This window comes from Hermetia illucens, chromosome 3, assembly GCF_905115235.1.
Source record: "Hermetia illucens chromosome 3, iHerIll2.2.curated.20191125, whole genome shotgun sequence".
In the NCBI taxonomy this organism is placed as follows: domain Eukaryota; kingdom Metazoa; phylum Arthropoda; class Insecta; order Diptera; family Stratiomyidae; genus Hermetia; species Hermetia illucens.
In genome coordinates, this window is record NC_051851.1 from 116,956,545 (window position 1) to 116,980,341 (window position 23,797).

The 23,797-nt window shown below is 39.8% G+C and overlaps 1 protein-coding gene across 2 annotated transcripts; it reads right to left on the bottom strand.

The window, feature by feature from the left end:
- Window positions 1–1,154: 1,154 nt before the first annotated feature.
- LOC119651063 (cullin-associated NEDD8-dissociated protein 1) lies at window positions 1,155–19,689 on the bottom strand. Of its 2 annotated transcripts, none has more exons than XM_038054398.1 (9): window positions 19,426–19,689; window positions 18,755–19,138; window positions 10,743–11,032; window positions 10,183–10,604; window positions 9,747–10,126; window positions 7,791–9,690; window positions 7,586–7,732; window positions 1,630–1,804; window positions 1,155–1,562 (listed from the first exon to the last, which is right to left on the bottom strand). In XM_038054398.1, the coding sequence occupies exons 1-8, from the start codon at window positions 19,468–19,470 to the stop codon at window positions 1,671–1,673; spliced, it is 3,702 nt and encodes a 1,233-aa protein (XP_037910326.1). In that variant the 5' UTR covers window positions 19,471–19,689; the 3' UTR covers window positions 1,155–1,562; window positions 1,630–1,670. The 2 variants fall into 2 exon arrangements, with proteins under 2 accessions (XP_037910326.1, XP_037910325.1); XM_038054397.1 differs by having other exon boundaries at window positions 1,155–1,570.
- Between the last annotated feature and the right edge of the window lie 4,108 nt (window positions 19,690–23,797).

Here is a 23,797-nt window from a genome sequence, read left to right on the forward strand (position 1 = left end):
TCACCTGATTCGTGCTAACGAGAATTTACTTGCCATGATTGGTCTGAACGTCGGGGTCGATGGGAAACAACCAGAAGCCGGCCGAAACATCGGTGGTTTGATACACTGGATGATGCCTTGAAAACCGGCGTAACTGATCACGACGGGTTGATTCCGCTTGTGAATGGGACAAAGGCTAAAGAAAAAGAAAAATTATAGCCGCATCGATGTTTTTTTCCGCGGATGGTGTGCGAGAGTAAAAACCGCTTTTCCAAAGCCTCGCGAACCTACTCTTCATGGTGATCTAATTCTGCTTTGGTTCAAGATTTTGTCCGCGGTCACATAATTGAATTTCTTGAGCTCTAACATAAGATTTCTCTTCTAACGGGGCTCACATTATTTCGCAAATTGGTGAATTCGAGGTATGCCTTCACTCTGCTGAGAATGTCACCCTCCTTCGATCTTTACTTTCTCAAGGTACCACTTTCTTCAAGCCTTCACATTTCCCTTGTAAGATCCAACTCCCTTTCCTGGAAGCGCAAAATTATTGTAGATTCTTCCTCAGCACACATTCTCGGCTATTGCCCATTACTCACGTATGACTTTATCAAACACAGGGAAAAATGATTAAGCACTTAAAAGTAGACAACATACATTAATGTCGGTTATAGGATTGAATACATCATTCAGCAGTATATACTATAGTAGCTGCAATAGCCTCACTATAATTGTTGCGGGGAACAGATCGTAGTGAACATCATGATTATCAATGACGCGGCAGTTGGGTCAGGCGTAATCGAAAGTTCCAAACCTCTGACAACTATTCTTTTTTGTATCCTAACAAACACCATGGCTTCAACAATGGTAGGACCAAACTCGTGTCAGTGTAATAGGTCGAATAACACCACATCTGCAAACACACAAAGTTCACGGATAATTATTGTGAGTCTAGTGCAATAAGCAATATACCCGATAAAATGCTTGATTTGTTGACTATAATTTCTTTAAAGTATCGAAAATTTATTCGTAGCCGAGCCAATAGAGAAATGTTTCCAGTGCAACTGGGTACGGGTCGCAATTTGTGATTCTACTATGTCTACACCTGTCAAAACCTAAACTTAACCAAGTATAATCGTAAATAATTTAGGATTAACTATTTCACAAATACGACTTCATTGTTGTTATATTATTTTATTTAAATTAAATGCATTAAAATTTATAATAAAATAAAAAATATTCACAATCGATTGAAGGAAAAACTAATATTTCAGTGAAATTCAAACGATGAATATTTTTAAAACGAAAGAACGTAAAGAAGGTTGTGTAGCGAGAAGTTAATGTTGTACATTCGGAGAACCGAGATAGTATGACCGATTTAATAATTGAATGTGGCTAAACTTCACATAATCTTCCTTCTTGAATATTATTGCATTTAATTCGTCACTTCGATCCTATTTGGTTGTGTTTTCTTGTAGTTTGCTGTCGCTTTTGGGGAGACTTTTGGAATTTTCGGCTTTAGAGATAATGTCGATGAATGTCCATACTATAGGAAATATTCAGGTCATCGTAAAAATGGGCCTTATCTGTAATTCTAAAAACCAACTGTCTTTGTTCGTTCAAACAGAAAATGTAATGGTTATTCTACTCTACCTGGAAAATCTCCAAATCTTCCTCTACATCAATCGATTATCCTAGCTCTGATCCATTGACACATTTTCTGAATTGCTATTTGTTTGCGAGTCTTTCTGGATATATTCATATATTTTGTTTAGTTCAGGTGTCTCACGAATTAATTTCAAAAATTCGGCTAATTGTTGATTTTTATCTGGAAAAACAAAAACAAAAAATTAACCTTTGTTTGGATTTGGTTATGTATGAAAAAAAAACAATAGTAAACGAAATGTTGTTTGCAATGCGGGACTGACAGTAGGGGGAAAAGCCAGTATAAATTAGCAACGCCGTATTTCCTAGGTCCTCGAGCACCTAGTAGGTAGTAAATAATAGGAAATAAGAAATGGCGAAGTCAAAGCAGGAACTATCGGAGAAATGAAATATTGGAAGCAAACTTGATATGTTCTTTACATAAAAAGGGCCCAAGCCCCGATAAAATAGCGTTCGAGGTAATGTACGTATTTAGTATTGTCTTCACCAAAATGAAAATAAAATGCTGAGATCAGGAAAAGAGATAAATAAAGTATAGTTGGGAGTACTGTAATACGCTAAATCCTATCTTATCTCTGTTGGTGAACCCTCGCGTTACAGGTGGACCAAAAAAAACCATTTAATATTGTGGAAAAATACTAGAGCATCTACCTCATTGAGTGCGGCACGGCGGGAGCCGCTCCAATCGATAAATGAGCAACATTTCTTGTTGTATGGATGTCAGGTTGTGAGTAATAGCTAAATTTGGTACCCACAATGTTAAGACAGAGGAACGCAAAAGTAATTTGCCGCAACGATATCTGCGTAGTAGCCCATGCACTCAATATGGTGTCAGCATTGCCATCTCTGCGAGTTTCTGTGCAGTTACATTAAAGACGTAGAGCGATCCGATGAGCCGATGCTGAAACTCGTAATTGCACTCAGACAGATCGACAGGGTGCCGAGAAAGTCGCCTTCTGACAATTATACTTTAAAGACTTGTAACATGCATGTCGTCTTTGCTGGTGACCTTAATTGACATCCGAGGAAAAGGTTAATGGAACTCGGTGCTACGGGGGAAAGGCTTTGGACAACGCAATAAGATTGGCAAGCGTATTGTCAATTTTGCCGACACTCACGACCATGACATATTAATACATGGTTTTTTAAACGGTAGCAACAGAATATTGGACCGTCGCGAATTAAACCGTGGCGCAACTGCTGACCATTACGAACTGAAGAAGAGCCGAATCAAACCAAAGGTACAATCCACAAAGCAGCCTGCGCATCTCTCGGGGTAGCCAAGCCTGATAAGCGGTTCATTAACCGAGATAATTTGCTTTGAAATGACAGTGTCTATGAAAAGAAATGCCTCTATCACAAGTTTTTTCGTTGATAAAACGCGGACCAATTGGTAAATTTACAAGAATACGAACCGATAAGCATTCCTGGGTCTAGAGAATGTGTTTGACTGTGTGCCTCACAAACTCATCTGATGTGGGCAGCAATATCTAGTGCCAGAGGAATTCGTATGCTGGATTAAATTGCTCTACCGCGATACCAAGAGTAGTGCAGAAATAGAAAAACTAATCCATGTCTCTAACGGTGTTCATTAAGGACACTGCCATGCGAGATATATAACGTCCAGCGCCCTATAAACTTCTTTATGCAAGTTTTCTTAGCGTTTCACAACAAAACTGTTCTCAAACAAGTGGTCCAAAAGTAGAATGGGCATCTTACGCAGAACGGATTCCGAATGAATCTGATTAAAATATAATATCTTTCGTTGGCACCCACTCGCCCAAAACTGAAGGTGCAACATACTGTCAAAATGCTCATGATGATCGATGTGTAAACGCTATTCGTTGAAAAACGAAAAGTGATATCAAAATGTTGACTGCTAATTTATTAAGGTTTAAAAATAACATTTTAAACGGGCTGTTCTTGCCATTATGCCAGTATCGTGATCATAGACTAACAGTTGAGTGGACTTGGGCATTCACATCGGTATCACGGTTGATGATGAAAAGTCTCTAAGGCGATGGTGCTGCTTTTATCTGGTCTCGCATATTGGCCAGGTGCAGCGTAGTCAGTCCTATTAGTTTTGTCGGGATACCGATTTTTCTCATTGTCACGTACAGTTTGACCCTGATGGTGCAACTGGTGGAGTTTTTCCATCACTTGCCGGAGAGAGAAAATATGATGTTGTAGATTTCCTTGGAGTGAACCCTCTTTATTTTGGGCCAATGGAGTTGCCCAATAAAATAACGAAGAATATCTCATAGAAGAGATACCATGTTGCACTGCATGATAGTCCTCTTTCTATATATGGGGCAAATAACCCACCGTTGCCAGTCATCAGGCATTGATTTACTGTGAAAATTATGAGCATGAGTTGATGAACCGTTCGGTGTAGTTAGCCGCTTCCATATCTGATTAGATTGGCTGTAATTTCATTGGCTCTGAGCTCTTCCCTATTCCAAGTATGAATTGAGCAGACCCCCTATTGGCTCGTCGGCTTGTTTTGAAATTGTCAAAACAACAATTGTAATTCGAGTAGAATCCTAGTAGTTTAACGTGAGTACGTGCAGCATAGGCCAACCCCATAATCCTCTTCGCACACGGCTTGATTTGTAGAGCACAATCAGACCCCCGGCGGCCCAATGCAGGCTCAACATTCATACCAGTAGATGCGAGGACGAAATAACACTTTTACCGGAGATACGGGGTACGAAGCCTGAGTTAAACATCGGAATTCCCCCTTGAGCCCACAAGCTCTACCGGGGATAAGGAGACAGTCACAGTCACCAAGAACACATCCCCTAGGAATTCTCCTAAGGCATATGCTTTGAGGGACAATCCTGGTACGCGTGGTACCGATAACCTCTGTTGAGGCTTCGTGCCAAGAACCACTTCAGATGAGTTTCATGCAAACTCGATCAAATCAAACTAGGCCTCAGAGCATTCGCCTATGTCACTACTTAGAGGTTGATTTGGTGCTGACTCACCAGATAGGTTTGTTGCTCTGTGTGCTTGCTCGCCACCTCTGTGCATCCGTTTAAAGAACAGATATAGACAAGCCAGAAGCCGGAAGCTCGTCAGCGAATGCTCTTCGCTTCAGGTATAAAAGGTTTTGTTTGTTTCTTGTGCAAGTACATTTGAGTGGAAAACCATACCATTTGTACGTAGCCCATAATATATATATATATTTACCATGTCAAATTTCCCATAAATATAGTAATGTATTCCTATTAACTTAATTTGAGTAGATATCGATATGGAGAGTATTTTGAGGTTAAGCGGCAGCTTCAGGACTTTTTCAGATTTTTCAGTTGGGTAGTTTTTGAGAAAGAGTCCGTTAAAGAAATCATCAATTTTAACGCTCTGCACACACACACTCTGCAACAACCTTTACAATAAATGTCAAAATTAAGACCGGCTGCATGCCCGTAGAAACATGTAATCTACCGCATGTGTGGGCGTTCACCATCTTCTCATTAAATTTCGTATTAATCGGTATAGCCGTTTATGAGAAAAATGTGTGTGAAAGACAAACAGACAGACATTGAACCAATATGAAAGATTTTGTTTTACAAACAAACCTTTAAAAACTAGGGGAAGGTCATCCTGGAAATAAATCTAAGGAGCGCAATGCTGAAGTTTGCAGTATTCTCTTGCCTGAGTACGTAATGTAAAATTTTACCGAAATGACTTTCAGATTAATGCTGTATACGTCTCCGTTTCGTTCAGTCATTAGTTGGGTTAAAATATCGCTCAATGTTTCTTCACTATTAACAGTGGCATAGGTTCAGATGAACTATACCTGATAAACACTGCCCTGACTTTGAGTATAAGACTCCATAAGAGCTTGCGCCAACCCTTGCATGGCCTCACTGCTTTCATAGATATGTTACCATACACCTGAACATTGATAACAGCTTTCAATCTAGAAAGAAGTAACATGGATACAAGTGGGTAAACAATGCAGGAAGTACCAATAATGGTGGACTCGAAATAGTCGAATGAACCGAATCCGTTCGGGAAGGGGTTTAGAAATACCGAGAAAAATCGGCGCAAGTTCACAACGAAATGTCAGCGAATACGAACCCCAAACGACATTAAATGTGAATATAAAAGTAGATTTAGTCACAGAAATTCGCTAAATAATAAATGATGCAGTTGAGAATATTAAAGTGCTCTATAAGTTAACAGAATTTCAATGGTGGCGCAAGAAGATCAAAATAGAGATTCGAAAGAATAACAACGTTACAGCTTAGAGACGGGTGGGCGATAGAGGAACATGAACGAAAGTGGCTAAGAAACCAATGACGGAGAGCAAAAAACTGAAGCCTGTCTCTATTTTGAAACAAAAAAGGGCAAAATGTTGTATATGAAATTGCAAACGGGTGTATGCAAGGGACTCAAAATGGAGACCTATAATAGATCTTCAACTTAATGAGCGGTAGATAAGGCAACTGAACCGTAGGTGAACATGTGAAGCCATCAAATGCAAGGACATACCAAAGCGATCACAGCAAGCAAAATAAATAACTTTAAAACTTTCTGCTTCTTCTGATCCAAACCACCTGGGGCGGTTTCTAAACGAAAGAGCAAGGAATCACGGAAAGATCGAAAACTGTGATTGAAGAAGCCAATTCAGAGGATATACGTCGTATCACAGAAGGTGAATTGTATAAATTTGCGAGAAAATATTCCGAAGAGAGCATTGAAAACTGTTGCCCACAGATATGTCTGCACGTATCATGTAAAAATGCTTCGGTGAACTTAAGATAGTTATCGTGCTAATTTAGAAAATGGTAATAAAGTACTTAGGTTAATTCTAGTCATCGATATTCAGGTTTTAATCAAACTGTGATTTCTCTAATTGATAGTGGAATTATGATTGCCGCATTTAGACCAGGAATTGCTTGTTACAACGTTGCACGACCACTGACTGGTTTATCTGCATGAAACACCTGCGGCTGTGATTTCGATGCAAGCCAAATAATTCACTCCAGTTGCACTTTTGTCAAACTATGAATTGCTGTGTTGTTGCCGTTCGTGAAATGTATCAAGTCAACCCCGTATTTCTTCGAATTCACTGTTCACGACTGAGTCCCATTTTCGCAATCGTAAATAACAATTTGGTCGTCTTCCTTCTAAGAGTTTGAAGGGTCCAACGATGAGTAACGCGGAAAACTCTAATGAGGCTTTGCTTTGAACGATTTGTAGATCTTACTGGGACGGCACTGTAAATACTTGATCAGAATGATTTATGCTTATCGATACTATCTTCGAACAAACTCCACTTTATTATTTTTTTCTGTTCATCAGTTAAACCACGACAGCGTGCACTCTCCACGGCGGCTGGAACAGAAGAGACCTGTTGGTTTTCCATGCGGTCCCTTTGCTTCCAACCAACGGGACTTTTTCAGCGGTTGTTTTCCCCTCTCGTGGCGAGTTCGAATAAGCGAGGGAAAGCGCCGGCGAAGTCATCTATTCGCTCGCATTAACAACAATGACGCAATGGCGCAGCCACAAGGTAATTGTCATTACCGACACCAGTTAACTCTGTTGCTATTTGGTCATTGCAAATACCAAACACACGCTTAGGCCACGAAACATGCAATATTCCTTTGAAGTCAATTCGCAGTGTGGAGGATTAACATTCCAAACGTGCGATTTCTTTGCTGCTCATCTCCCACTTTTAACCAGGGCTACACTTCAAACTTATTGTGTAGTGAGCGATCATCAACCTATACGTAAATGTTGGCGAATTAAATTCTGATATTCCTAATAACAAGCATCATTCCATAGATTCTGCACTAACCAACACCCGTTACATAAGTATCGGCATGGACTAGCATATCGTTCGTATTACTTTTTGCTTCTCAGGTTTGAAAACCGCTGGATTGGTTCTTAAACCGAACCCTCCCTAACAAAAACAGCAAGTATAAGTACTTACCAGCCTTTGGTATTGAGGCAAGTGCCGCTACAGCTCTCAGTGCCGACCGCTTCAGTTCATCTTGTTTCTCGTACTCTTGCTTCACCGAATTGGCCTTGACTTTGAGGGTACAAGTGGCCCTCAAATGCTGCACAAATTGGTCCAACCCTAAGGAAATGACGGAAGAATTAAGAAAATATTGGTTTTCATACAGTAGAAAACTTACTTAAAAGAACCGCATCTGGACACAAAATTGCTAATCTAGCTGTCATCAAATATGTTAGCATCTTAATGTCGTAATGATCACGCAGACCAGCTTGCACATGATCCAAAAATTGCATAATATCGACACGATCCAAACCTTGTTCTAGGAGAGTATACATGCATTCGAAAGCGGCTTTTCTTATATCTAAACCATCGTCGACAGTGTGTTTGAATGGACCCATTTCCACCTCGCGAATAAGCTCATCTTTCACTTTAGTCTCAGAATATAACCAGGGAAGCAAATCTGGGAGCAAATCTCTTACCAAACTCGGCTTATTGTGAACAGCGGAGTTGAATGCAACAAGCGCCACTCGGCGAACAGACGGTTCAGGATCTCTAAGAGCAAATAAGAAATCGCCAATACATTGTTTCAGCAGAACATCGATGGGTTGCGGTTGATCAGAGATGGTAAACTTGACTGCGGACACGACAGCTGTTCGCATCAGAGGACTGCCGTTGTGTAGAGCTCGCTGCAGGCTGGGAAGTAACTCTTCTGGATTGACTAACACTAACTTGCCCAAACACTCAGCTACTACGTTTCTGGATCCTTCTTCGGAGCATTCACAGTGTTTGAAAAGTTGAGACCAGATCGAAGGAACTGAGGGCAGAAGTTGTTCCAGGCCGTTGGTGGTCGTCGAGAGCGATGATATTACTTCTTTCAGTGAGTGTAGGAGCAAGTACTGTCGTTTTGGCTGAGCTTCGATTTCTTTCAAAATGAAAGGTAAATATGTTGGCAGACTTCCTACAGCCACCGCGCCTAGGGCATGACTCGCTGCACTTTTCACATCTTCTGATCCGGCTCCAAAACATTCGATAATGGTTTGAGCTAAAGAATCAATTGAACTCAAATCAAAGTGCCTGCCGATTTCCCCAATTGTGAGCAAACAAAATACTAAATGTGAGTCTCCGCGTCTTTTTTGAATATCTGCTAGGAGTTGCGACGCCAGAGGAACTGCTTTTGTAGGAGTTTGCAGTGTCAGAGCTGCTACACATTTCGCCAGCGAATGATATGCTTGCTTATGAAGTTGTTCGTTGTGGAAGGACAAAACCGGTTCCATAAGCTTATCGAGAAGTTGCTGATAGCCGAGACCTGGTAGTTTAGCTTGCACCAAAGCTTGGAACAAATTAAGCGTACATGTTAGCGCCGTACCCTGTAACAGTGGAGACCGCACCAAGGTCATCACGTGTGGCATAAACTGCTCGTGAAGACCGTTTAGTGCTTGCGGTTGCTTTCGTGCTGTTGTTGTAAGTAGAACTAAGGACAGTTGAGCAACGTGTAAATCTGTATCTGAAAGTAATGGCTGAATTTCTGCCATGGCAGTCTGTAGTAGTTGTGGACTGAACATTTGACTGTAGTGATTAACCAAGGCGTCCAAGAGCGTCAACGAGGTTAGTTTCAATGCTCGTTGATTCTTCCTCAGGAACATACCAAGTGCCGGAATCACATCAGTTAAGATTGGACTGAGGTTCACTCGTAGAGGTGATGTGGCGATCATTGTCAAGGCCCGAACGGAGCTCAATCTTGTGACTTCATTTTTGAGACGTTCCATGAAAATTGGCAAACATGAAGGAAGTTCATCTTTCAGGAAGTCGCCCATATTCGCAATGATTTGACCCATACAAGCGATCGCTCGTTCCTTCACTTCCTGATCTACTTCTGACGACTTAAGCTTTTGGAGAGTCGCCTTGTATAGTTGGTCAACAAACGGTAGAACATTGAATTCAGTATCAACATCTAGTGGGCGAATCACTTTAACCAACTGCTGGAGTACCATAAGAGCTTCTGTTGCAATTTTATAGAAGGGGTCAAACACAGCATTCACTATCAATGGAACTAAGACTGGGATATGAGCGTGGAAAACCTAAACAAATTGGCGTTTGAATAATATATGGACTTTTAACAATTATCCGATATTACCTTAGGATTATGTCCTTGTAACAAACTGCAAACAAATCCTAACGCATCGATCTTCATATTTGATGTAGAGTTCTTATCACTTAGCGAATAATGGATTCCAGGCATCAAGTGTTCTAAGTGGTTACTTAAAGCACCTGGCAGCGCTGCGAGCAATTCTCTTAGGAGTAAGAAGCAATCTTGTCTGGTTTTCACTGATTTTTCGCGCATCAACGGTTGTATTGCTTTCACGATTTCAGCCACTTGATCTTGGAGTAAGTTTATCGGACCAGGTACATGTTCCATTGAGTCAGGGTCATGAGGTAGGTCGTCGGATGGGCGTGTAGCTTTCAACAAGGCAATATACGCGTGAAATATATCTGACTTAACGTTTTCTTCACGTTCTAGAAAAAAGCATTAATGTTAGGCAATGCTCCAAATTGAACTTGATATGTCTAACCTTTGAACCTCGAGATCAAAGCTGGGGACAGTGTCATATAGAACTCCTCCAGGGACTCATGCCGCGTTGAAATAACTGCTTCTAAACATTTTGCCGCTGATCGACGAACCTTCCAGCTCATATCGTCGTCATCGCTGTATTCTTCACTATCAATATACTCCTCGTCTTCTGTATCCATAGCGACACCTGCTTCTCCATCGTCAGCCTCATAATTGTAGTTTGGATCATATGTTACATACTTCATACAAAGTTCAGTGATCGTCGATATGTGTGGTCCTATGGCATCTGGACACCGATATACAAACGCTTCACAGGCTTGTAAGCAAAATTCACGCAATTCATCGTCTTCTCGTTGACTGTACTCTTTCAGGAGGAACATTATTCGATCAATGTGATTGGATAGACGATGGCCGGCTTGGCGGCTGTTAAAAAAGAATTAAATTGAAACAAAACGCAAGTGCCTGGAACTCTCCGTATGTGGGAGAATCGAATCAAATCAAATAAGATTCAAAATATTCGTTTCTTTTTATTTCTATTAAAAATCCAAAGAAGTTACTTGCCATATCGATGCTAAACACTGAATATACGTCCTAACAGCTCCACTATTTTGTGGATTTTCAAGCCCTTCCAGTAAATGGTCGATAACTCTGTTGTATGATTCGCCGTTGCAAAGGGTCAATAGATGTGATAGTGCCACAATTGTTCGTTTACGAACAGCTTGTCGTTGGGATCCTAATTGTGGAACGAGTGCTTTGAGTATGATATCATGGAATGGAACTAGAAAGTCTCCAAAACGTGAAAGCAGGTCTGACAAAATATCCAATGCTTCTAGCTGAACTGATACATCTTCCTGTAATGTATGAAATTAAGTAAAAAAGGCTTAAATTGATGATTGTATCAGATAATTTACATACAAAGTCTTGAATGAATGAAAGAATTGTGAATTTATCGTCTCATTTCAAAGTAACAAAGCTTGTTAATATCATTGTAGCCTGTAGATCGTTATAATATGCTGGGTTTCGAAAGCAAGTGAGACCTAACCAAGCAAGAACCAAGTGGGTAACAACTTCTCGCCAATTGAGAAAGTCCGAAAAAAGAATTAAAGCGCATCATTATCAATAAGCGGAAAATTTACTCATCAAACTGAAACGGTTGTAGGTAGGCAGCAAATGGAAGAAGTCACGATTGGGATGATCATGAAGAGGCTACACATAGAACCAGAAACAATTTCATGGCCTTTAAGCAGTGCCTGATCAAATGATGACAAAGTATAACTGAATTGTATATAATTGCAGGAAACATAAGTATAACGGAATTATGATCAGTGCAACTTAAGAATGCATTCTATTCATACTTGGGAAGCAACAACGCGGGGAACCGATGGAACATGGAAATCACGTGGTAGATCAGAGGACTCTGCACGAAGTAATACTTCATTCTTGTGTCACGAGGATATGGCAAGTGGAGAGTGGAATCGGGTTAGGCACACTTTTGCAGCTTGGTATAATAGCGTTTTTCACCCCGATCCATAATTAAATTCCAGAAGAATAGCTCGGATGATTTAGATTCTTTTTATAACAGTGTAGAACGCCAATGGCGGATTCCATCCACGCAACTGCCCTGCCGGCAGATACAGTTCGTTCTTAAGGGATTATGTCTGTTTGGAATGTTTTTTCTACTAAACCATCCCAACCAACGCAAAAACAGCAAATATTCTTAAAATTATTTTTTCTGAATCAGCCCATAAGCATTGTTTTAATAACCAAACTACTGAGCAGTCAGTTTCTAATTTCGGAAAGAAAAAAAGGAGTAAATTTTGTCTGTGCAAGCATCGGCTACGGGTCACCTTATGGGGAACCGATATCAAACAGAGTACTAAATTTGAGATTCCAATGCAGGATGAGGAATATTCAAATAATGCTGCGTTACGCACCAACATTTACTTCTGATGCAGACGAGAAGGCGGCTTTCTACGAGCAACAGAACGCAGTCCAAACCTATGATGAACAATCTAACACCAAGATGGGCTCTGATAACACCTTGCTCGGAGATTTAATGGAGAAACCCGTAACGCTAATGGTGAGAGTATTTACATCTAATCAGATTGGCTACATCACAATCAGCAATAGTTGGTGGGTTATCTTATGGATATTCGCTGACATCGGTCTCGAGCGGAGAAGCTAATATCAGAGCGACATATGGCGGCAAAAAATATCGCATGCTGTATCGATGTAAAATTTCATCGGAATTTTAAGTTGGAAAGGGAGTCTGGCAAGGTTGCATTATGTTACCAACACTATTCTTCTTTTTATCGGGGATGTTCTCCACGTTGCCTTGACCGGAAAACATGGCGGACTTGAATAAGATATGTCGTTTGAGCAGCTTAGCTGATGGCACACAGCCATAGACCTTGTACAAGTAACTCGGGATTTGGAAAAAGAAGCATCATCGGCATCATTTCGTTGTCTTTTTCCTACTGCAAGCAGAACGGCATATTTACCTTTTTCCTAAACAGGAGACCTTTCAACATCTCCATCATCCTCCTTTCCCATGTCCCATTCCAACATCTGCTCATAAAATATTAATTTTTAAAATGCCACTTTTTATTTTCTATTTCATAATTTTATATAAGAAGCTTTATCACCTTTCAATTACCCACGAACCTCTAAAATTAATTTCAATGTTTCAAGGTTAACATTTCGGAAATGATAAAAACGATCATTAGCTTTTTTGTTGTTGGTTGCGTATCGATTTAGTCATGTTGCATATTACGAAATCAGTTAGAATAACAGTGAAAGGAAAGGAAAAATTGAATTAATTTCCAGGGTGGATTAAATAATAATAATAATCGTTGGCGCAACAATCCATATTGGATCAGGGCCTTGAAGTGTCTCACTTCATTCAAGACCATACACTACAGAACACAGTAGGAGGCAATGTGGTCAGCATTGCGCTCGCCCGAGATTAATACCCTGATTTGACTCAGGTACTCATTCACAGCTGAGTCGACTAGTATTTGACGTCAAGTCACGATACAAATCCCACTGCCACCAGCGAGATTTGAACCGCGGCCTTCCGTATGACAACCCAGTGCTCTAACCACTGAGCTATCCGGACACTGGATTAAGTAGTTCGTGCAATTAGAGGAAAGCTGACGCTTTTGTTGTTGTTTGAATATTTGCGAATTTGGAGTGGTACAAGGCGTTGTGGGGAGTGAGGTAGATTCTTGTGTCGGGCTGTCAGATATATTCTATTTCTCATTCATAAAAGAAAGCGTGATAAGAACATAACTAAAATTTGAAAATTCAAAGTATATTCTTCTTGTGAACCAACCTTAGGGCTCTGGGAGGGGGAACTCTATTCCTCATTGATCGTTCATTTTACTAACCATCTATTTTTTCATATTTTTCATTATTAATTTCACGTTGTACATGCAATTTATTTCCTTTACTTATTCATATATTTTTCTCTCTTTTATTTTAAATTTATGTTTTAGCGAGCGACCGAGCCATTATTAAGGTTTTGTGTAAAACAAACTTTCTTGATACTGGGGAAAAAATGTACCAGATCCCGTTCTCAGGACCTATCCATCCGAAAAATTTGAAAAAAATCACAATGGTGTATCCATACCAGATCTAGACCTCAAATTACATTTCATTCCGATATCTGCTTAAATAAAACAATACTATATTACTATATTTTACAAATATACCCAAAAAACCCCTTAAGATCATCCTACATGTAAGATTATAAGTAATAACATAATGCATCATTTTGGAAACTTTGACAATGTATTTGAGGGGTAGTTTGCCGTGTAAGATAACAGATCTGACTAAAGAAATGCTTTAAATGCCTCATGTTTGGGCGCGGACAGGATAACCGGCACATTGTCGGAAGGGTAATTACTGGGATAGGAAGGCGCTGACCATTGAGAAAATGAGGTTTATTCAAATAAATTGCAAAGTCAGTCAAGATTTACTTTAGCAGACCACGTAGGAATCTGAAATGGAAATTGGCATCTTAAATGAAACGTATAGAAACCACCACAGTGATATCTGGGTCAGAAATTCGACTGGTAGAACGGTGATATTGACTTGTGGCCGACAAGCTATACAATCTACTGCGAATCAACAGCCAGTGGCTTAGTGTGGGCGAAAATAAGTGGTGCTCGACACTGTCGAGGAAATGCTTGCCAATTTTACGCTCGACGCAAGGGGACCAAGTCCAAAAGTGACTTCGGCGTAGCAGAGAAGCAAATGCATGGGGACGCAGTTTATTAAAAGGTTTCGGAAAGAGGAGTCTGGCTTGGTTGTAGACCTGCAATCTATAATAGATTATTCGCGGTTGTTGAGAACTAAGGAGGCCTTTCAGATTGCGGGTGGGGGATCCGTAAAGGCAGATCAACCATTGGTGCGATCAAATTTGTTACTGGCTTATCCGAGGATGTAATTCACGGAAAGGGTGGCACCAGGATATATTGCGTAGTGTAGTGGCAACTCTGCCATGTTATTTGCATAGCATGCTGGTCCCAAGCTCAGGTAAAGAAGGTTTGAGGTAACGTACTTTGAACTATCCTCAGTAAAACGATAGTAAAATGCTGAGTTTAGGAAAAGAGATAAACAAAGTATAGCAGGAGTTGTTCCACTAACCCCAAATCCTATCTGATTTCTCTTGGCGACAGGTCCTGCAATAGGCCGACCAAGAAAATGCATCCAATGATCGTGTTGCGCGACAGAACGGGGCCCGGTGCCGATATCTGGGTTCTAAAAGAAACCCGATAGTCTGCTGCTAAAAGCTGCGACCTAGAATGCGAATGCGGTCAAAATTTATACAAACTTCTCTATTTTGGGGGCCGACACACTGAATACGATGTTAACGTTGTCATCTGAGGGTTTCCATGAGTCGAACAATTTGATGTCCAGCTGACGAAGTTTTCCACCGTCACTGCACTGAGACCATTGCGCCTCAACATTGGCCGTTGATTGCCGTTTTGCGAATCAAGCCACCGATAAAACAGTGTGAGGAACACTGGCCCGCCGCGCATCAAATGGTGGCGGGATTACCAATCGTTACGAATGTCAAAGAGTCGTGGAACCAATTTAAAAACGCAATCCACGAAGCAGATTCATTGAGTTAAGTAAGTGGTTCATCAACCGAGATACTAGGCTTTAAAATGACGATGTTCAAATGAAGGTCCATAAAAAATGTTCAATTAAAGTCCTTAAGAAAACGTCCCTACCACAAGTCTCTCGACGATAAAACGTTGGTCAGACACCCCTTGTGAACAGGACAAATACTAAATAAAAACGCGAAGATTGCATGGTGGGGACAGTGAACGTGAACAATTAATTCGGAGTCAATTCCACAAGAGAATGCATTCAACAATGTGTAATATTCTCTCTTTTCACATATTTTTTTACCCTTAGCTTTCCCTATTACCCCTCTCAATTGCATAATACCCATTCCGTCCTTCATTTATAAACAATATCTAACACTTCAAATAATTAATTTGACTTATTTCTAAAACTACCTGGCAATTCTCCACTTCCTCCTATATTCAAGAATTCAATTTTATTTGAACAATTACGAATTTCTATAATAAATTTTGATGCAAGCGAAAATTGACCGGGCCAATCTTTTGTTGACCTTCATAAACTTGCCCATATTGCATAATATTGAATACAGTGAGAAAGTGATCCGTGATGCTGATGTAAATGCAAGAGGTACGATTCTTTTTAAGTCCACCTAACTACTGGCCTATGCCTGAAACGTACAAACTGCCTTTATCCAGATCGAGCAGGCGGCGCCAGATCTTGGGGTGCACATCAATGAACGCAAGACAAAATATATGGTGGCAGCACCGAAAACCAACCAACCAACAACATCAAACCGCACTGATCAAACGGGAAGAATAAAGATAGGAGACTACAACTTTGAGACCGTTGATGATTTCCTTCCTATCTAGGGTCGAAAATCACAACCGATAAAAGCTACGACGATGAAATCCGCGCACGGTTGTTGTCAGTCAACAGAGCCTATTTTAGCATACAAAAACTGTTCCGCTCGAAACGTCTCACCATAGGGCCAAAGCTCTTGCTGTGCAAAACAATGATCTTGCCAGTTCTCATGTTTTCCTCGAAGCCTTGGGTTCTTAGGAAGAAGAATTGTGAACACTTGCTGCGTTCGAGAGAAGAATCCTCTGAAGAATTTTTGGCCCTCTACATGAGGATGGACGATTCCGTAGCCTATATAATGACGAAACCTACGAGCGATACCATGACCGTCAGGTTGTGGATAAAATCCCGCTCAATAGGTTACGGTGGGCGGGTCACTTAATCCGTATGGATGAGAATGATCCAGCCCGGAAAGTTTATAAGGGCAATATTTATGGTAGAAAAAGAAGACAAGGCAGACTCTGCCTGAGATGGAGCGATGGCGTAGGTCAGGGCGCCAGACAGCTTTTAGGGATATCGGAATGTCTGGAGTTCCTTATAGAGGCAGGCCTAGACTGGATACCGATTGTTGCGCCGTTGATGATGATAATGGATAATAGGAAGAAACTCGATAGATGGACAAGTGCTGAATTTCTGAGAAGAAATAATGAATGGTGAAATTGACAATAAAGTTGCAGTGTGCGGAGATCGCTCTGGCATTTCAGTTCAACTTGTGATGGAACATTTCAAAGTTGTACTGCATATTTTTATCGGGTATTTGTTTAAAAGTGTGGTTAAAAAAAATAGAATTTAAAGCAATTATCAAAAATTAATGTGAAAAAGTGATCTTTGGTCGAATTGACGCAAGAATATTTTAATAGTGTTTGGATCTACAATTCCTGATAAACAGGCTATAGAACTGTACCTAAGAACGTCAAAGAACGGAACTAAGACAGCTGTTCTAAAGCGAGAGTTTAGAGAATTACAGCCGATTGAACTATTATTGTAAATGTACTTTCAAAAAGTAGTTTAAATAAAAAGGAATAGTGGTGACATTTTCGAACAGGCCAGGATTGTCAAATGTGCCCGCAGGGTTAGAAATTGAATATTTGGTGGACATTCTGAGAATCGAGAACTGCGAAGGAATTCCGAATAAAACGTCAGCAGTAGGTGTAAAAGAAGGAAGCCATCAATTGATGGAGCTCGATGACTGTTGCAGCGATTTACATATGGTTCTTTAATTCCTAAATACTATCTGAAATTTCTAACCAAATAGAAGAAGCAATTTCGTATTTATTTATAGCGTAAAATTGACCCTATCTGAAGATTTATCCAACAGAACTCTGGAGGAGATGACCTATAGTCAGATTATTTTGTTTAGTTTCCTTTTTTTTTTTGTTATTTTCATTATATTTTCTTTCGAATATTTACTATTTATTTTAATATTATTTTAACCTTTATGATTTCCCGTAGGCAATTATTATTGATTTTTAGTTATATCATTTTTGTTTGTCACTTTACATTATCTAAGATTCTTGTTTTATTTTTGGTTTGAATATATAAAGAACAACAATTTCAAATAAATTCGTTGATTTGAGGACCTGCTTTTCCTTTACTTCTCTCTAGCTCCGCCGCACTCTCATTTTTTAGGGGCATCCTCCAATAGAATGGTCTGAGGATGTCAAGCCAGGGTGGGAACCTCTAAGGCCGCGCCTTACCATACATCTGAGACAGGAGGAACATTGATCGAGGATGTGATCCGTCATGGATTCTACCTTTCTATCGCACTCGAGTCCGGAGTTTTACGGCTCCACATATGCGGTCAAGACGTATTTTTTCTAATTTCGTTTAACAGTTTAGCTCGCGCGATGTTAATTCGGAAGCCTCGCGCGAATCCCCTGCCTGTGGAATTTTCAGGATCCGATAAAAACACGTCAGAAAGGACACGTTAATTTTTGGCATAATGGCTTGTGGGGGATTGAATGGCTCCACACTGTTATTTGCCTAATTTTTGCTTACTTGATTGATGAGCGGCCAATTTGAGCCACTGGTACTACATTCGATCCCGTTCGTGTGAAAAGCGGCTTCTAATTTAAGAGGCCAGTTACACGATCAATTTGGCACCAGCCAATTATACTTGGCTGTTGAGCCACACTGAAGAATTTCTAAATTTTCGAATAATCAAACATGGATGGACCGATTGTATAACAGACTTTTAGGTGCATCTGACAAGATAAACTCAAGAAAAAAGGATTTAACTGTCCAAGTGTTGTTGAATGTTAGCTGACTATACGCCACTGCTTTCTTTGTTTGTCCATGGAAATTTAGAAGTAGATTTCTGCCAATCACTCCGGGCGTTGTTTTCTAATGGCTAGGCAAGATACTATTAAATGTTAAACGAGTTCCGTTGGCTTGAATTTGTTTATCGAAAAATGGGACAAATTTGACGTGACACTGTTTTCAAACAAGGCGCAAACAGCTATAATTTACAGCGAATTTTCGCTTTGTCACTGAACATATTGAGTCTCACTCAACTCAGACGCTTCATTCGTCGATTCTAACCTGCAAACTTATTATTTACGCTTTTGTTTCTGCGCTGCAGAACGTCCAATTCTACACAAAGCCATTCGCATATTTACCTTCTCGATTGCGTTGCTCAACTTTCCTGTAATTCTCTGGCAAACGTTGGGTGCTAACGAGTTGGACGCCTGTGGCAGTTCCGAGATTACAGTCTTTAGGCCAATGCTGGAGATGTCCCGTAGCTGCTCGTTGCTGGACACCATGTTGCCGCAAAGCGTGTCCACGATCGTCTCCACTTGGTTCTCCTTCACTTTGTTCACCAACGGGCCAAGGCACTTGACGGCCAGATTCTGGACTTCGCCGTTCTTGTCCTCGAGAAGTCGCAGCACGACCCGGACCACCTTCTTCTCTGATTCATCGTCCAATTTGATGCTATCCTTTTGGAGCTCTGCCATTAGATCGTTTGTTGCCATGAAACGGAAGTCCTTGTCAGGCGATGTCATCTGGAGGAGCCGAGAAATCCAAACATTAAACACTTGAAAATAACCAACATAACAGGGGAAATAGTCAACGAAGCCATCAGAACGTCCCGAATCCCGCAGTGTTCGATTTGTCAAAACGAAAGGCCACCATGCGACCGATATGCACTTACAAATGACGGCCGAATGCAGAAGCGGAATTGCAACATTGCCCATCCTACGCGATTTATTTTTGCAAGCTGCACGGGCCGATGACTGGGTCGCTCTGTGACCTTGACCGTCTGTGTTTCAAACTCCCGAATTTCACTCACCTTTTCCAGAAGATTGGCGATTTGATGATATTGATGGGCCGCCATTTCGTCGCCGACTTTCTTTGTTATTGCCCGGAGAAATTGCGATTTTACGGCCGATCCTCGCTTCAACCAGCACTCGTTTTCTAAGAATTGGCTTTTAAACGATTTCCACTTGAGTACGGTGCAAAATTCTGGCAACGTTAATTAGCACATCCACCGAATAAAGAGAAAATTCTAAGACCGGCGACACAGCGCAAAGAATTCGAGTTTTCAACAAAAACTAATCGAATGTTGTTTTCGTCGAGTTCGGGGTTTCCCGATCGGAATTTAATTCGTGCTAGGGTTGAGCAAAAGATGATTTTCCAGCACATGACATCAAGTGAAGGCGGAAAAAAATTTGAATAGTTGGAAAAGGACCGTTGGGGAATGCTTGATTACAGCACACGCTATCACACTTCAGTGTCCATATGTGAATACAGAATAACATTATACCTTTGAATGAATGAAAACCTGCCACAAGAGCAAACGTTTTACAATAAAAGACCTTGATACTTGCCGTTGTTGATATCGATGGCTTATCTGGGCGTCCTCCACGTCACAAGATACAGATCTAGGACAAGGCAATTCCATCCGTCTGATGCCATTTGTTATGTAAATCCACAATAGCAAAACTGCTGAACATTTTTTATTTGCGACCACATGCCATTGTGTCAACAATTTTTAACAAAATTGCGTTGTTGCCTGATAAATATACAAACACGGTACTGCACCACCGTCAACTTATCTTGTGGCGTGACGATTTCATCGTATTCTGTGAAAGGAAGGATGGGGTATTGCTTCACTTAATTTTTCATTCAAAACGCCGAGAGTGTACATTTCCGAGGAAATACTGACAACATCAGCCTTTAGTTGAAGAAGGATAAACTAAGTGGATCCGGGAAGGAACGTCGCCTACTTGAGGAGATCTGGTGCTAGCTCTTATTATGCTCCTTGTAAAAAAAGACATGCCAAGCTGCTAGATCTAAGTCTGTCGGTCTGCCAAGTCTACGTACATTTCTAGTTATTAGATATGCTTCACCACTAAGTACGGACCAAAACAGGGTACAATAGATCTCTTCTTCCACTTAGCCTCTTCATGGATAATTTTTCCAAATAATTTACCGAGCCAGCTGATTTAAGAGCATGAAAAGCACGTGGTGAGTCCGTAATAATCACTATAACGATGTTCACCTCCCTTATTTGTCTTGTGATCAATGCCTTGCTTGCGTTTTTCGTTCGCAGCTAATTTTATCGCCTGCTAAATTGCAATTGACATATCCATATACAAAAAGCCAAGAGGATTAGTTTTTGGAGAATAGGTGCTTTTCATGTGTTTTTCGATAAGATACGCTATATAATGGACCTAATTAATTGTTTTCTTGTTCATTCAATTAATATGTAATATATTTGTAATGAAAATTATTATTAATTATTAATTCATACTTGTAAAAAGAAATACAATGGACCATTTGTGAGCATTTGAAAATGGTAAGTTTAGTACGTTAGTATGACAGTAGACGTTTGGGGAAGACGAATGGACGTAAGGTTAGTAACTTGATGCGAATATCTCTGTGCAATCATCTTGAAACTGTTCTTCTTTTGCCAACTCTCCATGCTTTAACTGAGCACACATGAAGAGTAGAGTTTCTGTAGCGTGCTATTGATCAAAATTGGTGAGAACAGTGTGGACATTTTCTTACTTGGATATTTGATTGCATTTTTTACAAACAAATTACAACGAATTACCTTTTTTAAGCTTTCGTGTAAAACAAAACTTTATTAAAATCGATTCACTGTCTGTCTATCACACTCACTTTTCTCCAAAACTGCTATACCGATCCGAACGAAATTTTGGTGGAAAGATGGGAACTATAAAAGCTAAACCATGCAGTGACATAAATTTATCCGTAGTTTAAAGGGCTGTTCCCCAAACATGCAAAGGGGAGATGTAAATGTTTTTTTCACCGAATATAGTCATGTGGGAAATCAAATGAAAGGCCCCGGTGAGTAATTTCCGAAACTGTATTAGTTTTGGCATAGATTGCAAAATGCGCCAGTAAGTGACCAAAATTTGCACACTCAAAGTGAGGAAGCAGTTACTTTCGGAAATTAATAATAACAATAATCGTTGGGGCAACAATTCAATTGGATCAGAGTCTTGAAGTGTGTTAGAACATTTCATTTAAGACCGTAACGGTACACTACAGTGTACAGTACAGTAGGCTGCAGGAAGCGATGTGGTCAGCATTGCGCTCGCTCGAGATTATTACCCTGATTTGACTCAGGTACTCATTTACAGCTGAGTCGACTGGTATTGGACGTCAAATCACGATGCAAATTCCATCAAATTCCACTGCCACCAGTGAGATTTGAATCGCGACCTTGTGCTCTAACCACTCAGCTATCCGGAAACTACCCAATACAAAAATAATGGTATATTACTATAATTTTAGTAATTGACCGTAGAACCTCCCCCTTATGTTCATTCTAGAATCATGAAACGCAGTAATATGGGCTATGATATAAAGCACAATCCTACCAAGTTGTCGCTTCACTGCAAATTCTAAGAATGCCAGTATCACCTGAAAATGAATACTATGACATAATATATACATATACATTACGTGAAACAAGTGATCACTTAAATATTTTTATATAAGAAATACACAAAACCTTTCATACCTGAAGCGTCCAGTTTCTGGTTTCCCGACTTGTTTTTCTTTAGGAAGGTTAAGTAGTATCAAGATGTTTTAAGTACTAAACTACATAAAAGTTTTAGCATTCGGAGATAACTTTTTCATACTGATGTACCGATACCTTTAAAACTAAACTCTTTTAATATATTAATGTTATTTCCAAAACTAAAAAATCATTTTACGATCCATTTCAGTGCATAATCTATTTGATTTTAGACAAAGAATATGACGCTAACGTTACAATATGAAATCTTTTCTTTCTATTAGCGTTAGTGTATGCCGCTGCTTAGGCTAAACAACGCAAATCAGCTATACTATCACCTTGTAATTTGTTTCACCATTTAAATGCTTCCTTTATTATTTAAAAATTATATCCAAAAGTATTTATTAGAATAAAGAAATGTTTAAGGGGGTCATCCCGTGTGAAGGCCGTTTTTACGTTTTTTTTAGAAATTTTTGGTGAAGAACTGGATAAAGATACAAATACGAATTTTTCACCATATATTTATTAATAGCTTGAGCGTCCATAGTAATTTTTCCAGCCTGATCCCAAAGTGCGTTATTGAAATACAGAGCAATTTATACACCTATCTCCAAAAAAATGTGTTTTTCTCCTGCCATGCTAGAGGACGCTGCGATCATCTTAAAGAAAAAAGTAAACGGCACTTTAACGTACAGACTTAGCTACAGTCCACAAATTAGGGTTATTAAAAAATATTAAATGCAAAATTTTTGGTGCTATGTTCAACTTTTTTTTTGTTAATTTTGGTGTTTTTTCACGGCTTCTTCAATGAATAAAAAAAAACTAGTAAATGAATCGCAATTATCCTAGTTTGCGGACCGTAGAAATATGTTGTGAATAAGTCGTGAAAATGTCAGAGAATTTCGTTGGATAGATTTTGGGCTATGGCAGCCAATTTTCAACATGTAGTTTTGAGAAAAACGCATTTAAAAAGTCGAATGCGATTTTTAGCCATAAAACCTTAACTGACCATTAATCTGCTATACCTAATCCATAAACATTAGGTTTCTTGAAGAAACACATGTACAGCCTTGGCTTTAATTCTTGTCCTTTTAACGAAGTCATTCGAACCGATAAATACAAGCTTTATTACGGCGATCGACATAAATCTGACATGAACCTTTTCACGTGTTTAACACTATAATTTCCGAACGACTCCAAATATTAAAAAATTACTTTGCCCATACTATACTATATCTAAATACAATTGATACAAAAAAAAATCGATTCCGCGGATCCAACACACGGGATGACCCCCTTAAATGGCCGAAAAAGTCGATTTTGTAAGTAAAGTCTAAGTGTAGACTTGTAGGTAATTTAAATCTAGAGATTTAGTCAATAAGTCATTAGATATCTCTAATACTTGAATCTTCATCCTAGATTATTGATGCCAACAAGTCCGTTAGAAAACGCAAAATGGGTTCTGCCGTGAGGAACTCGTGTTTATTGCAATCGACCTTAAAAATTAGTAGAAGTATTAGTAGAAGGAGCAACTCAATTGCCGATATGAAATGAGCTATCTCTATCGCTCTATCAGGCTATCGAAACGATTTTTCATTATTACGTTTTCTTCTGGGTGAACTTCGAAATCTGAAAGAGGTCCGAACACTTTTTGGAGGTTCATCATAAAAAT

Excerpts from the sequence above, each read along its gene's own strand:
- LOC119651063 (XM_038054398.1), bottom strand. The coding sequence starts at position 19,470 with ATGGCGGCCCATCAATATCATCAAATCGCCAATCTTCTGGAAAAG. Across the intron at positions 19,139-19,425 it reads TCGCCAATCTTCTGGAAAAG|ATGACATCGCCTGACAAGGA; the intron begins GTGAGTGAAATT and ends CGGCTCCTCCAG. Across the intron at positions 7,733-7,790 it reads TCCAGATGCGGTTCTTTTAA|GGTTGGACCAATTTGTGCAG; the intron begins GTAAGTTTTCTA and ends TCATTTCCTTAG.